Source organism: Nelumbo nucifera, chromosome 8 (assembly GCF_055504915.1).
Source record: "Nelumbo nucifera cultivar China Antique chromosome 8, China Antique-T2T, whole genome shotgun sequence".
Classification (NCBI taxonomy): Eukaryota; Viridiplantae; Streptophyta; class Magnoliopsida; order Proteales; family Nelumbonaceae; genus Nelumbo; species Nelumbo nucifera.
In genome coordinates this window covers 31,221,421-31,238,430 of record NC_142656.1, presented here as the reverse complement: position 1 = coordinate 31,238,430, position 17,010 = coordinate 31,221,421, and the positions used below count along the sequence as shown (strand labels likewise).

The 17,010-nt window shown below is 39.7% G+C and overlaps 1 protein-coding gene across 7 annotated transcripts in view; it reads left to right on the top strand.

Annotated features, from left to right (window-relative positions):
- Positions 1-16,681, top strand: part of LOC104603138 (retrovirus-related Pol polyprotein from transposon RE2) — an 87,671-nt gene extending 70,990 nt beyond the window's left edge. For 3 of the 7 annotated variants that reach the window (XR_016079395.1, XM_010267074.3, XM_010267078.3), the window contains 2 exons: positions 12,444-12,541; positions 16,131-16,681. Coding sequence is in view for 5 of the 7 variants with exons in the window: in XM_010267074.3 (XP_010265376.1) it covers positions 12,444-12,541; positions 16,131-16,202 (170 nt within the window). In the remaining 2 variants the exon portion in view is untranslated. The remainder of the gene's footprint in view (positions 1-12,443; positions 12,542-16,130) is intronic. The other 4 variants (XM_010267076.3, XM_088892892.1, XR_016079396.1 and 1 more) reach the window with 2 other exon arrangements.
- The last annotated feature ends 329 nt before the right edge of the window (positions 16,682-17,010 follow it).

Below are 17,010 nucleotides of genomic sequence, written 5' to 3'. Positions count from 1 at the left end.
CAATCAGACAATGCAAAAGAATTTTTTCATAGTGACCTCACGGACTTCTTTGCTTCACATGGTTCACTTCACCGGAGCTCTTGTGCCCGCACGCCACAACAAAATGGTGTGGCTGAACGGAAGAACCGTCACCTTCTTGAAGTGGCACGGGGTTTACTACTCCACATGAATGTTCCCAAACGTTTTTGGCTTGAGGCCGTCCTTTGTTCTACATGCCTCATTAACCGAATGCCCTCTCGTTGGTTAGAGTACAAAGCTCCACATCAGCTTCTCTTTCCTAAGGCCCCTCTTCTTTCTATTCCTCCTCGTGTTTTTGGTTGTCGGTGCTTTGTCCAAAACCTATCCCCCACCCGGGGAAAATTGGACTCTCGTGCTATCCCATGCATATTTCTTGGCTACTCATTCTCTCAAAAAGGGTATCGTTGCTTTGATCCTGTTTCACGGAAATTCTATGTCTCCATGGATGTTACCTTCTTTGAGGATGAGCCCTTCTTTCCTGTTTCTCCTCAGGGGGAGTGTAGGTATGAGGAGAAACTGGTTCAACTTCCTCCTCTCCCTACTCCTTCTCCTTCTCCTTCTCCCCTTTCTCCCTCTGATTCTCCACCTTTCCGTGTTTTTTCTCGTCGTCGTAAAGGCCAATCAGGTTCAAGAGCTGAGGAGAATCCAGAAGCCGTACCTCAAATGCCATCAAATTCCTTGGGGGAAGATCATACTCACTTAGGTAACTTGACTCCTAACCTCCCTATTGCTAATGATCTTGACCTTCTCATTGCCCACAGGAAAGGGGTTAGGTCGTGCACCACCAAACACCCCATTTCCAACTTTGTTTCCTATGAGAACATTTCACCTTCATTTTGTGCTTTTCTTACCTCCATTGACAGTACCCCTATTACCAAGAATGTGGTAGAAGCTCTCTCAGTTCCAGAATGGATGAAGGCCATGAAGGAAGAGATTGATGCTCTTCATAAGAATGGCACATGGGAACTTGTTGATCTCCCTACGGGAAAGGATCCAATTGGATGTAAATGGGTGTTCATTGTTAAGCATGGGGCTGATGGAACCGTGGAGAGGTATAAAGCTCGTTTAGTGGCAAAGGGTTTCACTCAAGTATATGGGGTTGATTATGCAGAAATCTTTGCTCCTGTTGCCAAAATGAACTCTATTAGAGTCCTTTTCTCTCTTGCTGCCAATCTGAATTGGGATCTACATCAGCTCGACATCAAGAATGCCTTCTTGAATGGTGACCTTGAAGAGGATGTTTATATGGTTCAACCCCCCGGTTTTTTGGCCCAAGGAAGTGAACAAAAGGTGTGTAAGTTGAAGAAGTCTTTATATGGGCTGAAGCAATCACCAAGGGCTTGGTTCAGCAGATTTCATACTGCAGTTCAGGAGAGGGGATACAAGCAATGTCAGTCAGATCACACACTGTTTATAAAAAGAGTAGAAGGTAAAATGGCTGCCCTAATAGTATACGTGGATGACATAATTGTTACTGGTGACTGGAAGGATGAAATTCAAAGTTTGAAGGGCTTCCTTGCCACTCAGTTCGAGGTGAAAGATCTAGGACCCACCAAATACTTCCTTGGGATTGAGGTTGCCCAATCAAAAAGGGGTATCTTCATCTCCCAAAGGAAATATGTCCTAGATTTGCTCAAGGACACGGGAAAGGTTGGGGTTAAACCAGCTGACTCTCCCATTGATCCCAACCATAAGTTAAGTGACAGTCAAGGTGAACCACTTAAGGATGTGAAGCAATTTCAGAGGCTTGTAGGGAGATTGTTGTACCTCTCTATGACTCGTCCAGACATAGCATATGCTGTTGCTGTCCTCAGTCAGTTCATGCATGCACCTAGGTCCACCCATCTTGAAGCAGCGGAGAGAGTACTACAGTATCTTAAGAAATTCCCGGGTGCTGGTTTATTATTCCAGAAACATGGACACTTGAGGGTTGAAATTTACACAGATGCGGATTGGGCTGGATCTCAAAGTGACAGAAGGTCTACTAGTGGTTACTGCACCTTTGTAGGAGGGAACCTTGTTACTTGGAGGAGTAAGAAGCAAACCGTGGTAGCTAGATCTAGTGCTGAAGCTGAGTACCGTGCAATGGCACATGGAGTAGCCGAAGGTATGTGGATAAAGAATCTATTGGGAGAGTTGGGTTTTCCAGTTGGTAAACCCATTACTCTACTCTGTGACAACAAGGCAGCTATCAATATCGCTGCCAACCCGGTACTACATGATAGAACAAAGCACATTGAAGTTGACAAGCATTTTATCAGAGAGAATCATCATAGGCGAAGCATGCACTCCATACATCAACTCTGAAGACCAACTTGCAGACTTATTTACAAAAGGGCTAAACCATTCTAGACATCAAGGTCTCTGTGACAAGTTGGGCATGATTGATATCTATGCCCCAACTTGAGGGGGAGTGTTAACAGGTGTATTATATGTACTATGCACAGGCTTAGTACCCGCAGGGGTATTTTCGTAATTCTATAGACATTGTTATGTACGGCCAGAATAGTATAAATAGAAAGCTTCACTCGACTGAAGCTAAGTTTTGTTGAGGCCTTAACTCAGTTGCCTCTTATTCTTCTTCCTCTTCTCCTTCTTTTCTTCTTCTTTTCTCCTTCTTTTCTTCTTCTTTTCTCCTTCTTCTTTTCTTCTTCTTGGTCTCCTGCTCAACAGAATACAGCTCCTAAGCTCACATGGTATCAGAGCATTAGCTTCTCCCTGGTTTCAGCCGGCGCACTCTCTCTTCTCTTGCTGTCTTTTCATCTTCTTTCTTCTTTTTCTAGGTTGCTGCAGTGAAAACCTAGGGTTGTAAGAGAACAAATCAAGTTTGAACCTAGGATTTCCCTTGGTTGTAGGGCTCAAGGGAAGTAAGACCTAGAAGCAGATGTCCTACTAGGTTATTTCCAGCAAATAGTAGCTATTTGGCTACTAAGAGAGGTCTGTATAAGACAGATCTAGTTGAGGACTGATTTCAGCAGTCCTAGCACTAGCCGAAAGGGGGAGAGCTTCTTCTACAGTTGCAGCTTCGAAGCTCCAGCAAGACTTGCACAGCACAGTGGTAAAGAGCCCTAATTTCAGGTCGGTTATCAGCCCAGAACCTCACTTGCTGCTGTACCCGAACTGCTTCAGCCCAAGTGAAGTCTACCTAGCAAGCTACCAACACCTGATTGTCCAGCACTGTGAACACTTCGGCCAGCTCTAAACAGAGCCATCTACTTTAGGACTGAAGTCAGGATGTCCTCGCTATCTGGAGAAGTTTCCTCTAGAGATAACAGACCTGCCGCAAGGTCCTCAAACCTGGAAAACCCTAATCTGCACAGCTTTGCAGATTACAAGTGTGCTACTGGATGAGTATAACTTCAGAGAGTGGTCCATCTCAGCAAGGCTTTTCATTACTTCCCGTGATCTCACTGGCTATTTAGATGGGGACAAGAAGGAACCTGAAGTCGGCAGTCCTGAGCATGCCGTGTGGCGCAAGGAAAATGCCACAGTCATGTCTTGGTTGCTGGCCTCCATGACTCCTCGGGTTGCTAGAACTGTTCATCATTTCCCTACAGCTGCTAAGATTTGGGAAAAGGTATCTAAGACCTACGGCCAGAAGAAGAACAATGCTAGAATCTACAGATTGAACCAAGACATTGCAGCTCTAAGGCAAGGAGATATGACAGTTGCAACATACTTTGCAACTCTGGAAGGCCTTTGGGAAGAGAATGATCATCACTTGATATTGGATTGGGAAAATGCCAAGGACAAGGAGAGACATGATAAGCAAATTGAAGAGAGCAGAGCCTTCAAGTTTCTGACTAGCCTAGACCCAGTGTATGAGGGTATAAGGTCACAAATTCTACGGAGAGATGAATTGTCGAAGCTACACCATGTCTATTACCTTGTGAGAAATGAAGAAGTCAGGAGAAAGGAGATGCAAGTTGACTCTCAGACACAGTCAACTGAACTATCTGGAGAACATTCAGCCCTAGTCTCCACTAAGGGAAACAGTCCAGACAAGAAGTCCCTCAAGTGCACCCATTGTGGTGGTGAGAAACATACAAAAGAAAATGTTGGGTCCTGTATCCTCATCTGAAGCCAGTTGCATTGAGAAAGGACAAGAGACAACATAAGGGTCATACGACAAGTGGGAATCTTGCCACCAATAACAACAGTGGTGACAACTCACAAAGTACTCCAACAGTGTCTTCTTCCTCCATAGGGCAGGTTATTGACTCCTCTGGAACGGGTACTTTGGGCTTCACGACTAGTAAGGTAGAGGTTCTCAACCGGGCATTGGCCTGTCTAAAAAACAATTCTTTTGCTTCCACCTCTCTTGCCAGATCAGGTACAATCTCTGCCTTTAGTGTAACTAGCTCCATTGATTCCACTTCTTGGGTGATTGATTCCGGAGCAACCGACCATATGACACATATGTCCTCCTTATTCTCTTCATATCATTTGTTGTCTAGCCAGGATAAGATGAGAGTGGCTGATGGGTCTTTCTCCACCATCTCTGGAAAGGGGGTGGTTGACCTAAGCAAGGACCTCTCTCTTAAATCAGTCATGCATGTTCCTAGTCTTACCTCAAATCTTTTGTCTGTTTCAAAGCTTACAAAAAAATTTGAACTGCAGTATAACTTTTTTTCCTACTCATTGTGTCTTCCAGGATAGATTGACGAGGAGAACGATTGGGAGTGGTCATGAGTATGGAGGCCTCTACTATTTTGATGCAGACATCGGCTCAGCCCTACAAGCTTCTGCTGCTACTAGTCCGGAAAGTGTGGAGTCAATAGCTAGGCTGCACCTGTGGCATGCTAGGCTAGGTCATGTGTCTTTCTCTTCATTAGCAATGTTGTTTCCCGAATTGTTTAAGGGCATTCCAAGTCAGAGTTTAATTTGTGATGTGTGTCAAATGTCAAAACAATGTAGAATAGTGTATCCAACTTCCAGTAATGAAATTTGACCTCCTTTTGATTTGGTTCATTCTAATGTTTGGGGACCTTCACCCATTGTTTCCATTGATGGCTTCCGTTACTTTATCAGTTTTATTGACCATTATTCTCGGTGCACATGGATTTATCTGTTAAAAGGACGAGATGAAGTACCACAGATAACTATGGCTTTTTGCAAGATGATTGAAACACAATTTGATAAGAAGATAGCATTTCCGGTCAGACAATGCTGCTGAATACTTTGAAAAATCCCTGAACTCATTCATGGAAGATGCTGGCCTGTTACACCAATCATCCTGTGCTAATACCCCTTAGCAAAATGGAGTTGCTGAGCGCAAGAACAAACATCTATTGGAGACAGCTCGAGCCCTATACTATTTCAGCACAAAGTGCCCAAGCAATACTGGTCTCAAGCTGTACTCATTGCATCATACTTGATAAATCGGATGCCATCTAAGGTATTGGGTATGAAGACCCCTTTCTCTGTTTTGTGTCCCACTCTTCCAGAATTTCCTCTTCCCCTACGGGTTTTTGGCTGTATATGTTTCATACATGTGAAGGATCCAAAGAAAACCAAGTTGAATCCCAAGGCTACAAAGGGAATATTTTTGGGGTACTCTCCTACACAAAAGGGGTACAAGTGTTATGATCCTATCTCCAAGAAAAAGTATGTCACCAGAGATGTCTTTTTTGAGTCTCAACCCTATTTCCAGTCTTCTCAGAATCCTCTTCAGGGGGAGACTAGTGGATTGGAAGAGGATTCTCATTCTCCCTCCTTTTTTGTTCCCCTATCTGACTCAGGTCTTCCATCACCTTCCACTACTCCTAGCTGTGACATTCCGGGTCAAACTAGTAAGGCTCCAAATGTGCCAGTTACTCCTGATGCAGCAGATGCTCCTGAAGATTCTAGTAGGCAACAAAAGGAGATACTTACATACAACAGAAGGAAAAAGGGCTCTCAACCTCATGACTACAACCAGTTGGACTCAGATCAATTTGTCTCTGCAATTCAAGGTAATTCTAACTCACATACTTCGGATTTGGATCTTCCTATTGCTCTTCGTAAGCCTGTCTGTTCTTGTACCACCCGACATCCCATAGCTGATTTTGTTTCTTACTCGCATTTATCTCCTGCCTATCACTCCTTTGTGTCTGCTCTTTCCTCTATACGTGTTCCTTCTAGGTACTTAGAGGCAGCATCTGATCCAAGGTGGAAAGAAGCTATGAATGAAGAGATGAAAGCCCTAATGAAAGCAAGAACTTGGAAATTAGTGGACCTGCCAGAGGGGAAGGGCACTGTTGGGTGCAAGTGGGTATTTACAGTAAAGCACAGGGAGGATGGGTCAATCGAGAGGTACAAGGCCTGACTTGTGGCAAAGGGATTTACTCAAAAGGAAGGAATTGACTACAAAGAAACCTTTGCCTCAGTAGCAAAGCTCAACACAATCCGGGTTCTATTGTCACTAGCAGCAAATTTCTCATGGGAACTTCATTAGCTGGATGTGAAGAATGCCTTCCTTAATGGTGATCTTCATGAAGAAGTATTCATGGAACCTCCACTAGGCTATGATGTTGGCAAGGTGTGTAAACTAAGGAAAGCATTATATGGTTTGAAGTAGTCTCCCCGGGCATGGTTCGAGAGACTTTGTATGGCCATGAAGAAAGTGGGGTACACTCAGAGTGGTGCAGATCATACCTTGTTTACAAGGAGACAGGATAGCAAGCTTACAACACTCATTGTTTATGTGGATGATATGGTGATTACCGGGAATGACTTGGAAGAGATAAATAGACTGAAGTTCCTAGCTTCAGAATTTGAGATCAAAGACTTGGAAAATCTGAGATATTTTCTTGGAATTGAAGTTGCTAGATCAAGAGAAAGAATCTACATATGTCAACGGAAATATGTGCTAGATCTCCTAGAGGAAACAGGCATGATGGGATGCAGGCCAGTAGACACTCCAATAGAACAAAACCATGGCCTACAAGAATCAATGGGTGAGGACTACTGTGATAGAGAAAGATACAAAAAATTGGTAGGAAAGCTGATATACTTATCCCTTACTCGGCCAAATATTGCCAGTGCAGTGCATGTTGTCAGTCAATTCATGCACTCACCAAAGATCCCTCACATGAGAGCAGTTGAAAGAATTCTCAAGTACTTGAAGACTTGCCCAGGGAAGGGAATTCTATTCAGGAAAAACAGTAGACTTGAAATTGAAGCCTACACTGATGCAGATTGGGCTGGGTCTGTTGGAGACAGAAAATCAACCTTAGGTTACTGTACATTTGTGGGAGGAAACCTAGTCACATGGCGCAGTAAGAAGCAGAATGTAGTGGCTAGATCAAGTGCAGAAGCAGAATATCGAGCTATGGCCCACGGGGTTGCTGAACTCTATGGCTCAGAACTCTTCTTAATGAGCTTGGCATTAAGGCTGAAGGTCCTCTCAGGCTGTATTGTGACAACAAAGCTACCATCAACTTTGCTAACAATCTCGTGCAGCATGACAGGACAAAACATATTGAGATTGATCGACACTTTGTTAGAGAGAGAATTGTCTCGGGTGAACTCTGTGTGCCTTATACTCCCCATCTGAGATGCAAATTGCAGATGTATTGACTAAAGGGTTGGCAGCAGCAAAGTTTAGGGACATACTTGGCAAGCTAAACATGATTGATATCCGTGCTTAGCTTGAGGGGGAGTGTTGGATTGAAGTCTCTCTATGTATGAGTGTTTGGCTGATAAGAGTTCTTATTAGCCTATACTTAAGTTTAAGTTATCCTGTACTGGGCCTGTGTTAATGGGCCTAAGCCTGTTTAATGTTTTTAAGTTGTCTGGGTGTCCCATCACTAATCAGGGGCATTCCAGTAATTCCTTGTATCATTGTACTAAATTCTAATATAAATAACAGTATTGTTGACTGAGCTATTCAGTTCGACATTCACAGCATTTCAGAAGTCTTCTTCTCTTCTCTACTACTTCGAATACAGCTCCTAAGCTCACAGGGCCTACAAGCTTTTAAGGTAAATGGGCCCTAGTAATATGTTAATGGGCCTTAAAAGCTTTTAAATAATTAAGTATGGACCATTATTTAAAGTGTGGTCCCATACTTCTTCACACTTGTCTTTATGGGCTTAAAAGAAAGGCCCAACAATGTAAAAGACAGCCAGCTGTCCATTAGTTACGTAAACAAAAGTCCTAACTTTTGTTTAGATAAGTATAGGAGCTAAAGAGGCCTAACACGTTTCTAACTTCTCTAGCTTATCATTACTCCAGCCAAAAGAGGAAGAAAAAAAGAGACTCAGCCTTATTGAGTCAGTCTCTTTCACGTGTAGGCTCCAAAAAGAAAGGGAGCTACTACTTCTCAAAGAGCTGCTGCACCTTCAACAGATTTGTATTCCCGATTTCTCTCCACCTAAAAATCAAAAGAGACTCTCAGTTCCATTCACGTGGAGGCTCAAAACGAAAAGGGAGCTACTACTTTTCAAAGAGTTGCTGCTTTCCAAAGAGCTGCTACTTCCAAGTGTGTTCCCTTCTCTCCACTTTCAATAGATTTGTCTTTTTCAAATCTTAGGTATGCTATTAAATGTTTAATTAAAAACAAATGATCTCTCTTTCCTTTTATTATTATTATTTTTTGAGTACTGTCGAGAAAAAAAAAGGCTGAATCCTGAAATTATTAAAATAGGATTTTGTAGCAAAGTATGTGGCTACAGACATGTCTCCTTGCTTTAGGGCAACAATATCTTGTGTTAATCTGTAGATTATAGCATTGTTCTTCTGTTGTCTGTAAGCCTTAGACACCTACCAAATATTGAAGGCGGTAGGGAAGTGCTGGACAGTCTTTGCTACTCTTGGAGTCATGGAACTAGGGAGGCAAGACATAACAGTCACATTTAGGTTTCTTCTTTTTCCCGTTAATATACCTCATTAGATCCTGGGAAGTGATAAACAACTTGGCTGAGACTGACCATTCTTTCAAATTGTACTCATCTAGTAGTACACTGGTTATCTGTAACTTGTGCAGATTGGGATTATCAAGATTTGAAGACTTTCCAACAGGTTTCTTGTCCTAAGAAGACACTTTTCCTAAAACTGATGACATTTTTCCCTTCTATGAACTCATCAAGACACCAACCGCTGCTGTTATACCAGATTCAATTTGGACATTGCTGAAACACAAGCCCAAAGCAAGAGAGAACACTCCTAGGGACAAGAACACAGCTGCAACACTCTTCTCAGACCACCTGTACCTCCTGGAAACTTGAAGAAACACTTCTACAGCAATTGGCTTCACCAGCAACTTGCCAGAACTAATCTAGGACTGTCTACTCAGTCCTTCTAGATCTGTTCTAAACAGATCTCTCTAGTAGCTGAATGGCTACTGGCTGTCGCCACCATCTAATAGGGCATAAACTGGGCTGAGAAATTCCTCTTTGGTCCCTACTCCCAAATAGAAGCCCTAGATATAGACCTCCTTGTGCACAATGATTAGAAGAAAACAAAAGAAGAAGATAGAAGAAAGAGGAGAAGAAGAAGTAGATTTGAACTTGTAGAAGTTAGATCATTAGTGCTCTGATACCATGCTTGCAAACCTGCAACAGAGTTTAGAGCAAAAGAAACAGAAAACAGAGAGGAGAAAAGAGAATGAATGGGTGGCAAGTATGTTCTCATCCAGCCCTAAAACAGTATTTATGTTAAGTGGCTAACTACAAGACAACTACAGAAATAAATCTAAAATATAAAGAATAAAAGGCCCACAAACAGTCACTCGTTACAACACTGAGAACAAAACCTTTATTGACCTAAGTGTTGTTTCTGAATTTGCATGCCCTTTACTTCCGAATTCGCATGACTGTTTTACCAATTTGAAAATTCGCTATTACTCCATTTCTGTATTCGAGTTACTGTGGCCTTTTGTAAGCCCACGCTCTTCCATTTGGAAAGGTGTTGTGAGAATGTTGAGATACCACTGCTTATTGTACAAGAAGGGGGGAAGAACTGCCTCTAGATGCAAATTGGGCAGGATACTCGATGGATAGGAAATCTACTACAGGTTATTGTACTTTCCTATGTGGAAATCTTGTCAGTTGGAGAGCAAGAAGTAGAGCGTGGTTGCTAGAAGTTGTGTTAAGGATAAGGATGAGTAGAGGTTAATGGAGCATACCACTTGTGAATTGATTTGGTTGAATAATCTCCTTCAGGAGTTGAACACTCAATTCACAGGCCTATTAAACTATTTTGTGACAATCAAACAGCAACCCATATTGTATCTATCCTAGTATTTAATGAGAGGAGTAAACACATAGAAGTGGTCATACTGTTACGTCAAATGTCAAATCAGAAGACCAACTTGTTGATTTTCTCACCAAAAGATTGGGCTGCACTAGGATGGATTATATTTATAACAAGCTGGGTTTGTCTGATATCTATGCTCCAGCTTGAGGGGGAGTGTTAAAGTCTATTCAGCAAGGGCAGATTGGTCTTTTATTCTCCTATTTTGTATTCCATCTTGTGAGGTAACTTAATGAGAGAATTGCATTTTTACCATCTTTTGAAGTATAGTCATCCTTCCTTTATTTTTCCCAATCTTCTAACTGTTTTTTAAGTAAGCTCACAGAAGCGAAGACAAAGTGTGCAAGCTAAGAAAATCAATCTATGGTTTGAAACAGTTTCTAAGAGTTTGGTTTGAGGGATTTCAATGAACTATTTAGGAGATGGGGTTCACCTAATCACATACAAATCATGCATTTTCCATAAAGAGGAATGCTAGCCTAATGACTATTTTGATTGTTTATGTTGATGATATGGTTGGCATTGGGGACAGCATCTGGAAATCTCTTAAGTTGAAGTGGTTTCTGGCTACTATATTTGAAATCAAAGACCTAAGACATCTGAAGTATTTCTTAGAAATAGAGCTTTGAAGGTCAAGAAAGGGCATCTTTGTTTCTTAGAGGAAGGATATCCTTTATTTTTCGGAGACAGGAAAGCTTGGAGCTAAGCTAGATAACACGCCTATATATCCTAAGCATAAGATTTCTCAGAGTTATGGTGACTTCATGGAGAGCAGGTGGTTGTATCAAAGATCGGTTCATGAACTTCCACGCTTTTGCTTGACTGGACTAAATTTCTCTTATGTTATTAGGGTGGTCAGTTGGTATATGCACCAGCCTAGACTTCCTCATTTGGATACTGTTTACAAGATATTGTGCAATAAGAAAAGGATTGCTGTATACACATCATGGCCACCTGAAGATGGAAGATTATACTGATGTAGATGGGATTAGTTCAGTTGATTATGGGATATCTACCTCTTGCTATTTCTATTGTAGGGGGCAATACTGTTTCTTGGAAAAGCAAGAATCAATTTGTTGTTGCTAAATCAAGTGCCAAAGCTTAGTATAGGGCTATGGCTCCAGCGTCTTAAAGATGCTATGGCTGAGAACCTTTTTAACTGAATTGAGTATCACCTTGGAAGGTCTTAGGAAGTTGTTTTGCAACAATTAGGAAACAATAAATATTTCCAACAATCAAATTTGACATGAACACACTACGTGCACTGTGTTACACCGATACTTCATATGTCAATGGGTTGCTAGTGGTGGGGTTTGTTTAAGTCAAATGATCAGTTTATTCATTGCTTAAGGTGTCTCTTGGTCCAAATTGGAATACTATTTGAGTGTTGGGAGGCACCACTTTGAGGTCATTGTTGTCTTTGTTCTTCATATTACTAATTGAGGGTTAATTTCTAGTTTTAATGTATTAGTATAATTGCTAATTAGATGTTTGTGCTCTACTCTTTGCCTCTCTCACAAATTCTTCATTGTTTCTTTCTCTCATAAAAGCTTCTAAGTCATTTAATAAAAACACTAAAGATTCACTCATTCCCAAGTTTTGTAAGTGAAGTTAAAAAGTGTTTCAGAAAGGGAAAAATTACAAACAAATGATCATTCTTTAACACCAACATGGGACAATGGATAAGATAGATATTTGCGAACCATTTTATCTTTCTTATGTAGCAATAGATTTCATATTTTTTTTCAAGGATAAAACTTTCTGTTTGTAATAATATTTGCTGATCTTCATGATTGATAGTATACTGCTTATAGATGCAATTTCTTTCATTTCTCTGCATGTTTTTGAGGTGTTCAATTTTTTTATACAATTTGTGTCTTTATTCTTATCAAAAAAATATATATAATTTGTGCCTTTATAGTTAGTCTATCTGGTTTCAGTTATTATTTTGCTCTAATTTTTAATATGGACACCAGTGAAAGATCCATAAAAAAAAACAAAATAAAGGCAGTGAGAGAAATAGGTTATCAAGTTATCGTCAAACTTGGTTCCTGTTGCCATTAAAATCAGATAATACTCCAGTTTGTTTGATCTATCAATTTTACAAAAAAAAAAAAGAAAGTTATTAGTTTTTCCATGTATACATCTGTGTTTATTCTTATGTACTTCTACATTTTTCCATATTCTAGAGGAGATGATTAGAGGTCTCACTCAAGTACCTTGGGAGCGCATTGATGTTAGTTTTCAGAAAAGTAGACAAAGATATATTGCACATAATACAATTCAGGTAACTGCTTTTGACTGTCTCACTCTATGTCTACTTTCGGGTTACTGTATCCATTTGCTAAGCATAATTGACTTCCATATGGTCAAGACATAATCTTACATATTTTCTATCTATTTGGGAGTCTCCGGAAAGAGAGTTTTTTTAAGAATATTTGAAGCAGTACTTTTAGACTTCCTTGGATCTAATGCATTTTTTGTGTTTTTACATGATCAATCACAAGTTCAAACATAGATTCGACTTTACTAGGGAATGGAAGAATAATAAAACATTGTGAAGTTACATAAGTGCCCTTAGTTGCGTGGCTGACTTAAAACACATAAAAGGAATAATTATTAAGGCCCATAAAGAAGGCCCATTACAGCATAAATAAAACAAAAGTAATGCTACTAAAAATAAATGAACCTAAGGCCCATTCAGCCCAATCTCTTTATAGTTAGAGAAAACCAGGTTGTTGGGATCCAAGCCAGTGGAGACTGCTATGGATTCCAATGTGAAGATGACTTCATGGGGAGCCATTGGAAGATCCTACAAGGTATAGGAGACTAGTAGGACAGATGATCTACCTCACTATCACTAGGCCTGACATCACCTTCAGTGTTGGAGTGCTCAACGAGTTTAGGCAGAACCCTACAACATTGTTCATTGAGATTGTGTTATGAGACTGTTGAAGTATTTAAAGGGTGCTTTAGGCCATGGACCATTGTATAAGAAAGAGGGAGACTTATCCCTAGAGGGGTATTCAGATGCAGATTGGACAGGGTCTCTAATGGACAAAAACTCTACTACAGGTTATTGTACCTTTTAGTTTGAAAACCTTGTTACTTGGAAGAACAAGAAGCAAAATGTGGTTGCTAGGAGTATGTTGAAGCTGAATATAGGAAAATTGCTCATGCTACGTTTGAGTTGATTTGGTTGAAACATTTCCTTTGGAAGTGCACATTCCATTGATCAGCCCATTAGATTGTTTTGTGAAATCAATCTGTTGCACATATTGCCTACAACATGGTGTTTCATGAAAGAACTAAACATATTGGAGTTGGCTGCCATTTTGTGAGAGAGAAAGTGACAAGTGAGGATATTGTCACACCTTATATCAAGTTAGAAGACCAAGTAGTTGATATCTTCACAACTTGAGGGGGAGTGTTAAAGTTAGTCGGAAGGGGCAGATTTGTCTTTCTCTTGTTAAATTTTCTCTTCTATGGTTATGTAATTAGGGATATAGTGGTAATTTTGTATGTCAGTGAGTAGGAACTAATCCTGGGTCAACTGTGAAGAGAGTGGACTCGAATGTCTTGGTGGTTCTCCCTTCTTTCGTGCTTTTCATCTTTCTATTGTTTCTTCTTTTCCCTCGTCTTTCTTTTTTCTTTCTCTTCTTTTCTTTTGCTTTTCAGGTTGTTACAACATACAAACACCAAGCTATTTAAGGGACATCAAAACTGCCCTTGTTATATTCTTATTTTGTGGTGTCAAATATGCCTTAACATGAGGTCTAATAGACCCCCAAAGCCAAAGAACAAAGCAGGCTCAAGAGTAGACTGAAAACTTAAAAAAAATGGCAGGAATTCTAGATTTTCCTGCCCTAACTCCCCCTAAACACAGATATGCAAGAGGTCAGAACTGACCTTGTGATTTTCTTGTTTCTTGACTGAACAAATAAAAAATTATAGGATCCCAAGGTTAGCTTCAAAGTTTGGGAAAAATATGCAATATTCCTCTTAAAATACACCCTATTGAATCTTTATGAACAAACCAATTTATGACAAGGAGTTGATGGTCTCCACATGACTTGACATTTGCAGCAGTTGCAGGAAACTGTGAGCATGATGAACAGCTTCTTGTCACTTCTCACAAGCATAGCAGCATCCCTAAGTGTTAACCAAATTGAATCATGTCTCTAATACCATGTTAGCAAGCTAGGATTTAATATCAAAACTGAGAGGAAGAGAGAGAGAGGGTATAATCAAGCGAATGCCCCCACCAACGAAGAGCCATATTTTATTTAATATGGAAAAGGATATGTGCAATTACATAAATTCCCCTTGTTATGAGGAGAAACCAAGAACTAGAAACAACATGATATCCTACATACATACTATCATATTACAACAGAACTAAATAGAAAATAAATAACAATAAAATGCAAAACTAGAACTGTCTACATTTCCATGGGGTTCAACCATTCAAGATCAAGGAGGTAAGGATTAGAGAATAGGAAGGGGATGATGAAGCAAGTAGGAGTGCAACTCATTTCGGACAAGGGGATGATGAAGCAAGGGGATGATGGAGACTTAAATAATCTTTCAAATGCTTTGAAAAAGTATAGTGATGCTGGGTTGGGTACTTAGGATCATTCTGAAGAGGAAACGAGTGTTAATAGTACTAAGGACCTTAGTGAGTTGCAGAAGGAAATATTGGGGGTTGGCAGAGTAATCTTGTCAAACATTATAGGACTGGAGTCTGACACTGTGAAGGAAGATGTTAGTGACCAAGGTAAAGTTTTTGGATTTTTTGAACCAGAGGTGTCTGTTCCAGATTGGTAAGCATTATGGTTTCTAAAGATGTTACATTCTTTGAGTCCTAGCCCTTTTATCCTGTGCATGCCTCTCTCAAAGGGAAAGTACTAGTAAATAGTTCACTAATGTTCCCACTGGTATGCCAAGGAGTTAAGCTTCAACAACAGTCTAATTCTTTTGATTCAAGTAATCCTAACCCTAATACTTGATCTTTGTTTGATAATTCATTATCCGATGCTGCTGTTGATCTAAATCTCTCAATTGTCTTGTTTAAAGGATACAGAAGCATATTTAGCCATCTACCTGTAGGTCCTCTATTCCTTATCCAGTTACTATGTATCTAATCATGTATCCTATGATTTCCTTATCCCCTTCATGTTACGCGTTTTTTGTCTACTTCGTGTATTATTTCTATTCCTAAAATTGTAAATCATGTTAAAACAACCGGAGTAGAAGAGGCCATAGACTGATGGCCACTTTAGAGAAGAGTCCAAACATGGTACTTAGTGAAATTTCCTCGGGGAAAAGAACCTGTTGAGTGCAAATAGGCCATACAGATGGCAACATCATAGTTTTCTTCGCAAGACCCTGTTGATGTAAATAGGCCATACAGATGGCAACATCAGAAACTGTAATTATGGAAATTCCCCACTGATTCCCAATTATAATTACTCACCTGAGAAATTAATATTTCTCTCACAACACTAAGGTCCTTTTCTTTCTCTTTTTTATTTCCGAGTGTGTATATTTTTTGTAATAACAGTCTCAATGTATCACTTGGTAATTAATATATCAATCATTTAAGAAAGTGAAAATCCATATTATAAATGGACTATCAAAACCTGATTATTCAAAAGGAGCAAAAAGGGTATCCATTGAGCCGTATTAGCTTTTTCTTACCGTCCACCCTTCTTATGAGGCTCTTGCACATGTTCTCCATTTTTGCTTTTATCATTCTTTTTACCACATTACATTGCGGATAAATGATTCTTGTACAAGCACAATACATTGCTCATTGTGTTTCCCTAGAGATTCTTTTTCCTCTTCTTAATATTATGCTTTCCAAATAAATGCAGGTGAAGAGTTATTGGTTAAATTCAGATGGTGCGGATGTGGTTTTTCACATGATAGATAATTTCCTCCTTTAATCATGGTTCAAAGTATCAATACTCTCGATACACAAGTTTTACGCATTGAGAGTTATTATTGACTGAAACTCTTTTTTTATCCTTTTGGTATTATCTTTTGACAGGGGTCTTACCACATCACCTATTAACATATAAAAGGGCTGAATGTTGTAGCTCTCCTAAAATAGTGGATCATTGATGCTGAAAACCAATACAATACACCCCATATTGGGCACATTGTATCGACACTTTCAACCTTGCCTCTAGTTTTCCACTATGGACATGGTGTGCATTGGTGTTGTAATTTTATGATTGATCACTCAAGTTTCCACTTGCATAGCATATATAATGCTATGTATTAGGGGTTCTGTAGCACTGTGGAAGGTTATTAACCACGCTTTTGTATATCAGCACAATTTACAATGTTTATTTGTTGCCTGAAATTGTAAGTTCATTCATCTACCCACTGATTTCGTTATGAAAATTTCCATGTATGGCTACTGTTGTGATCCATTTTCATAGTCAAGTAAATGAATTGCTAGATCTTGATATCTAGGAGCAACCGTCCATTTATTTTCCATTTTCTCTGGAGCTTTGCTAGGGGCTAGATGGAATGTGGAGAAATTCTTATTTTATTATCCTTTAAACCTACTATGAAGTCTCATGTATATAAAATTGTTAAATGGCCTATTAATATTATATAAAATAATATAACAAGTTATAATTAACTTTGATAATAACTATATTCTGTTCTCTACTTCAAAGTTCAAAATATCGACACGGGCATATTGGGCAATATCGATATTTTTTTTACTTTTTTTTTAATTTT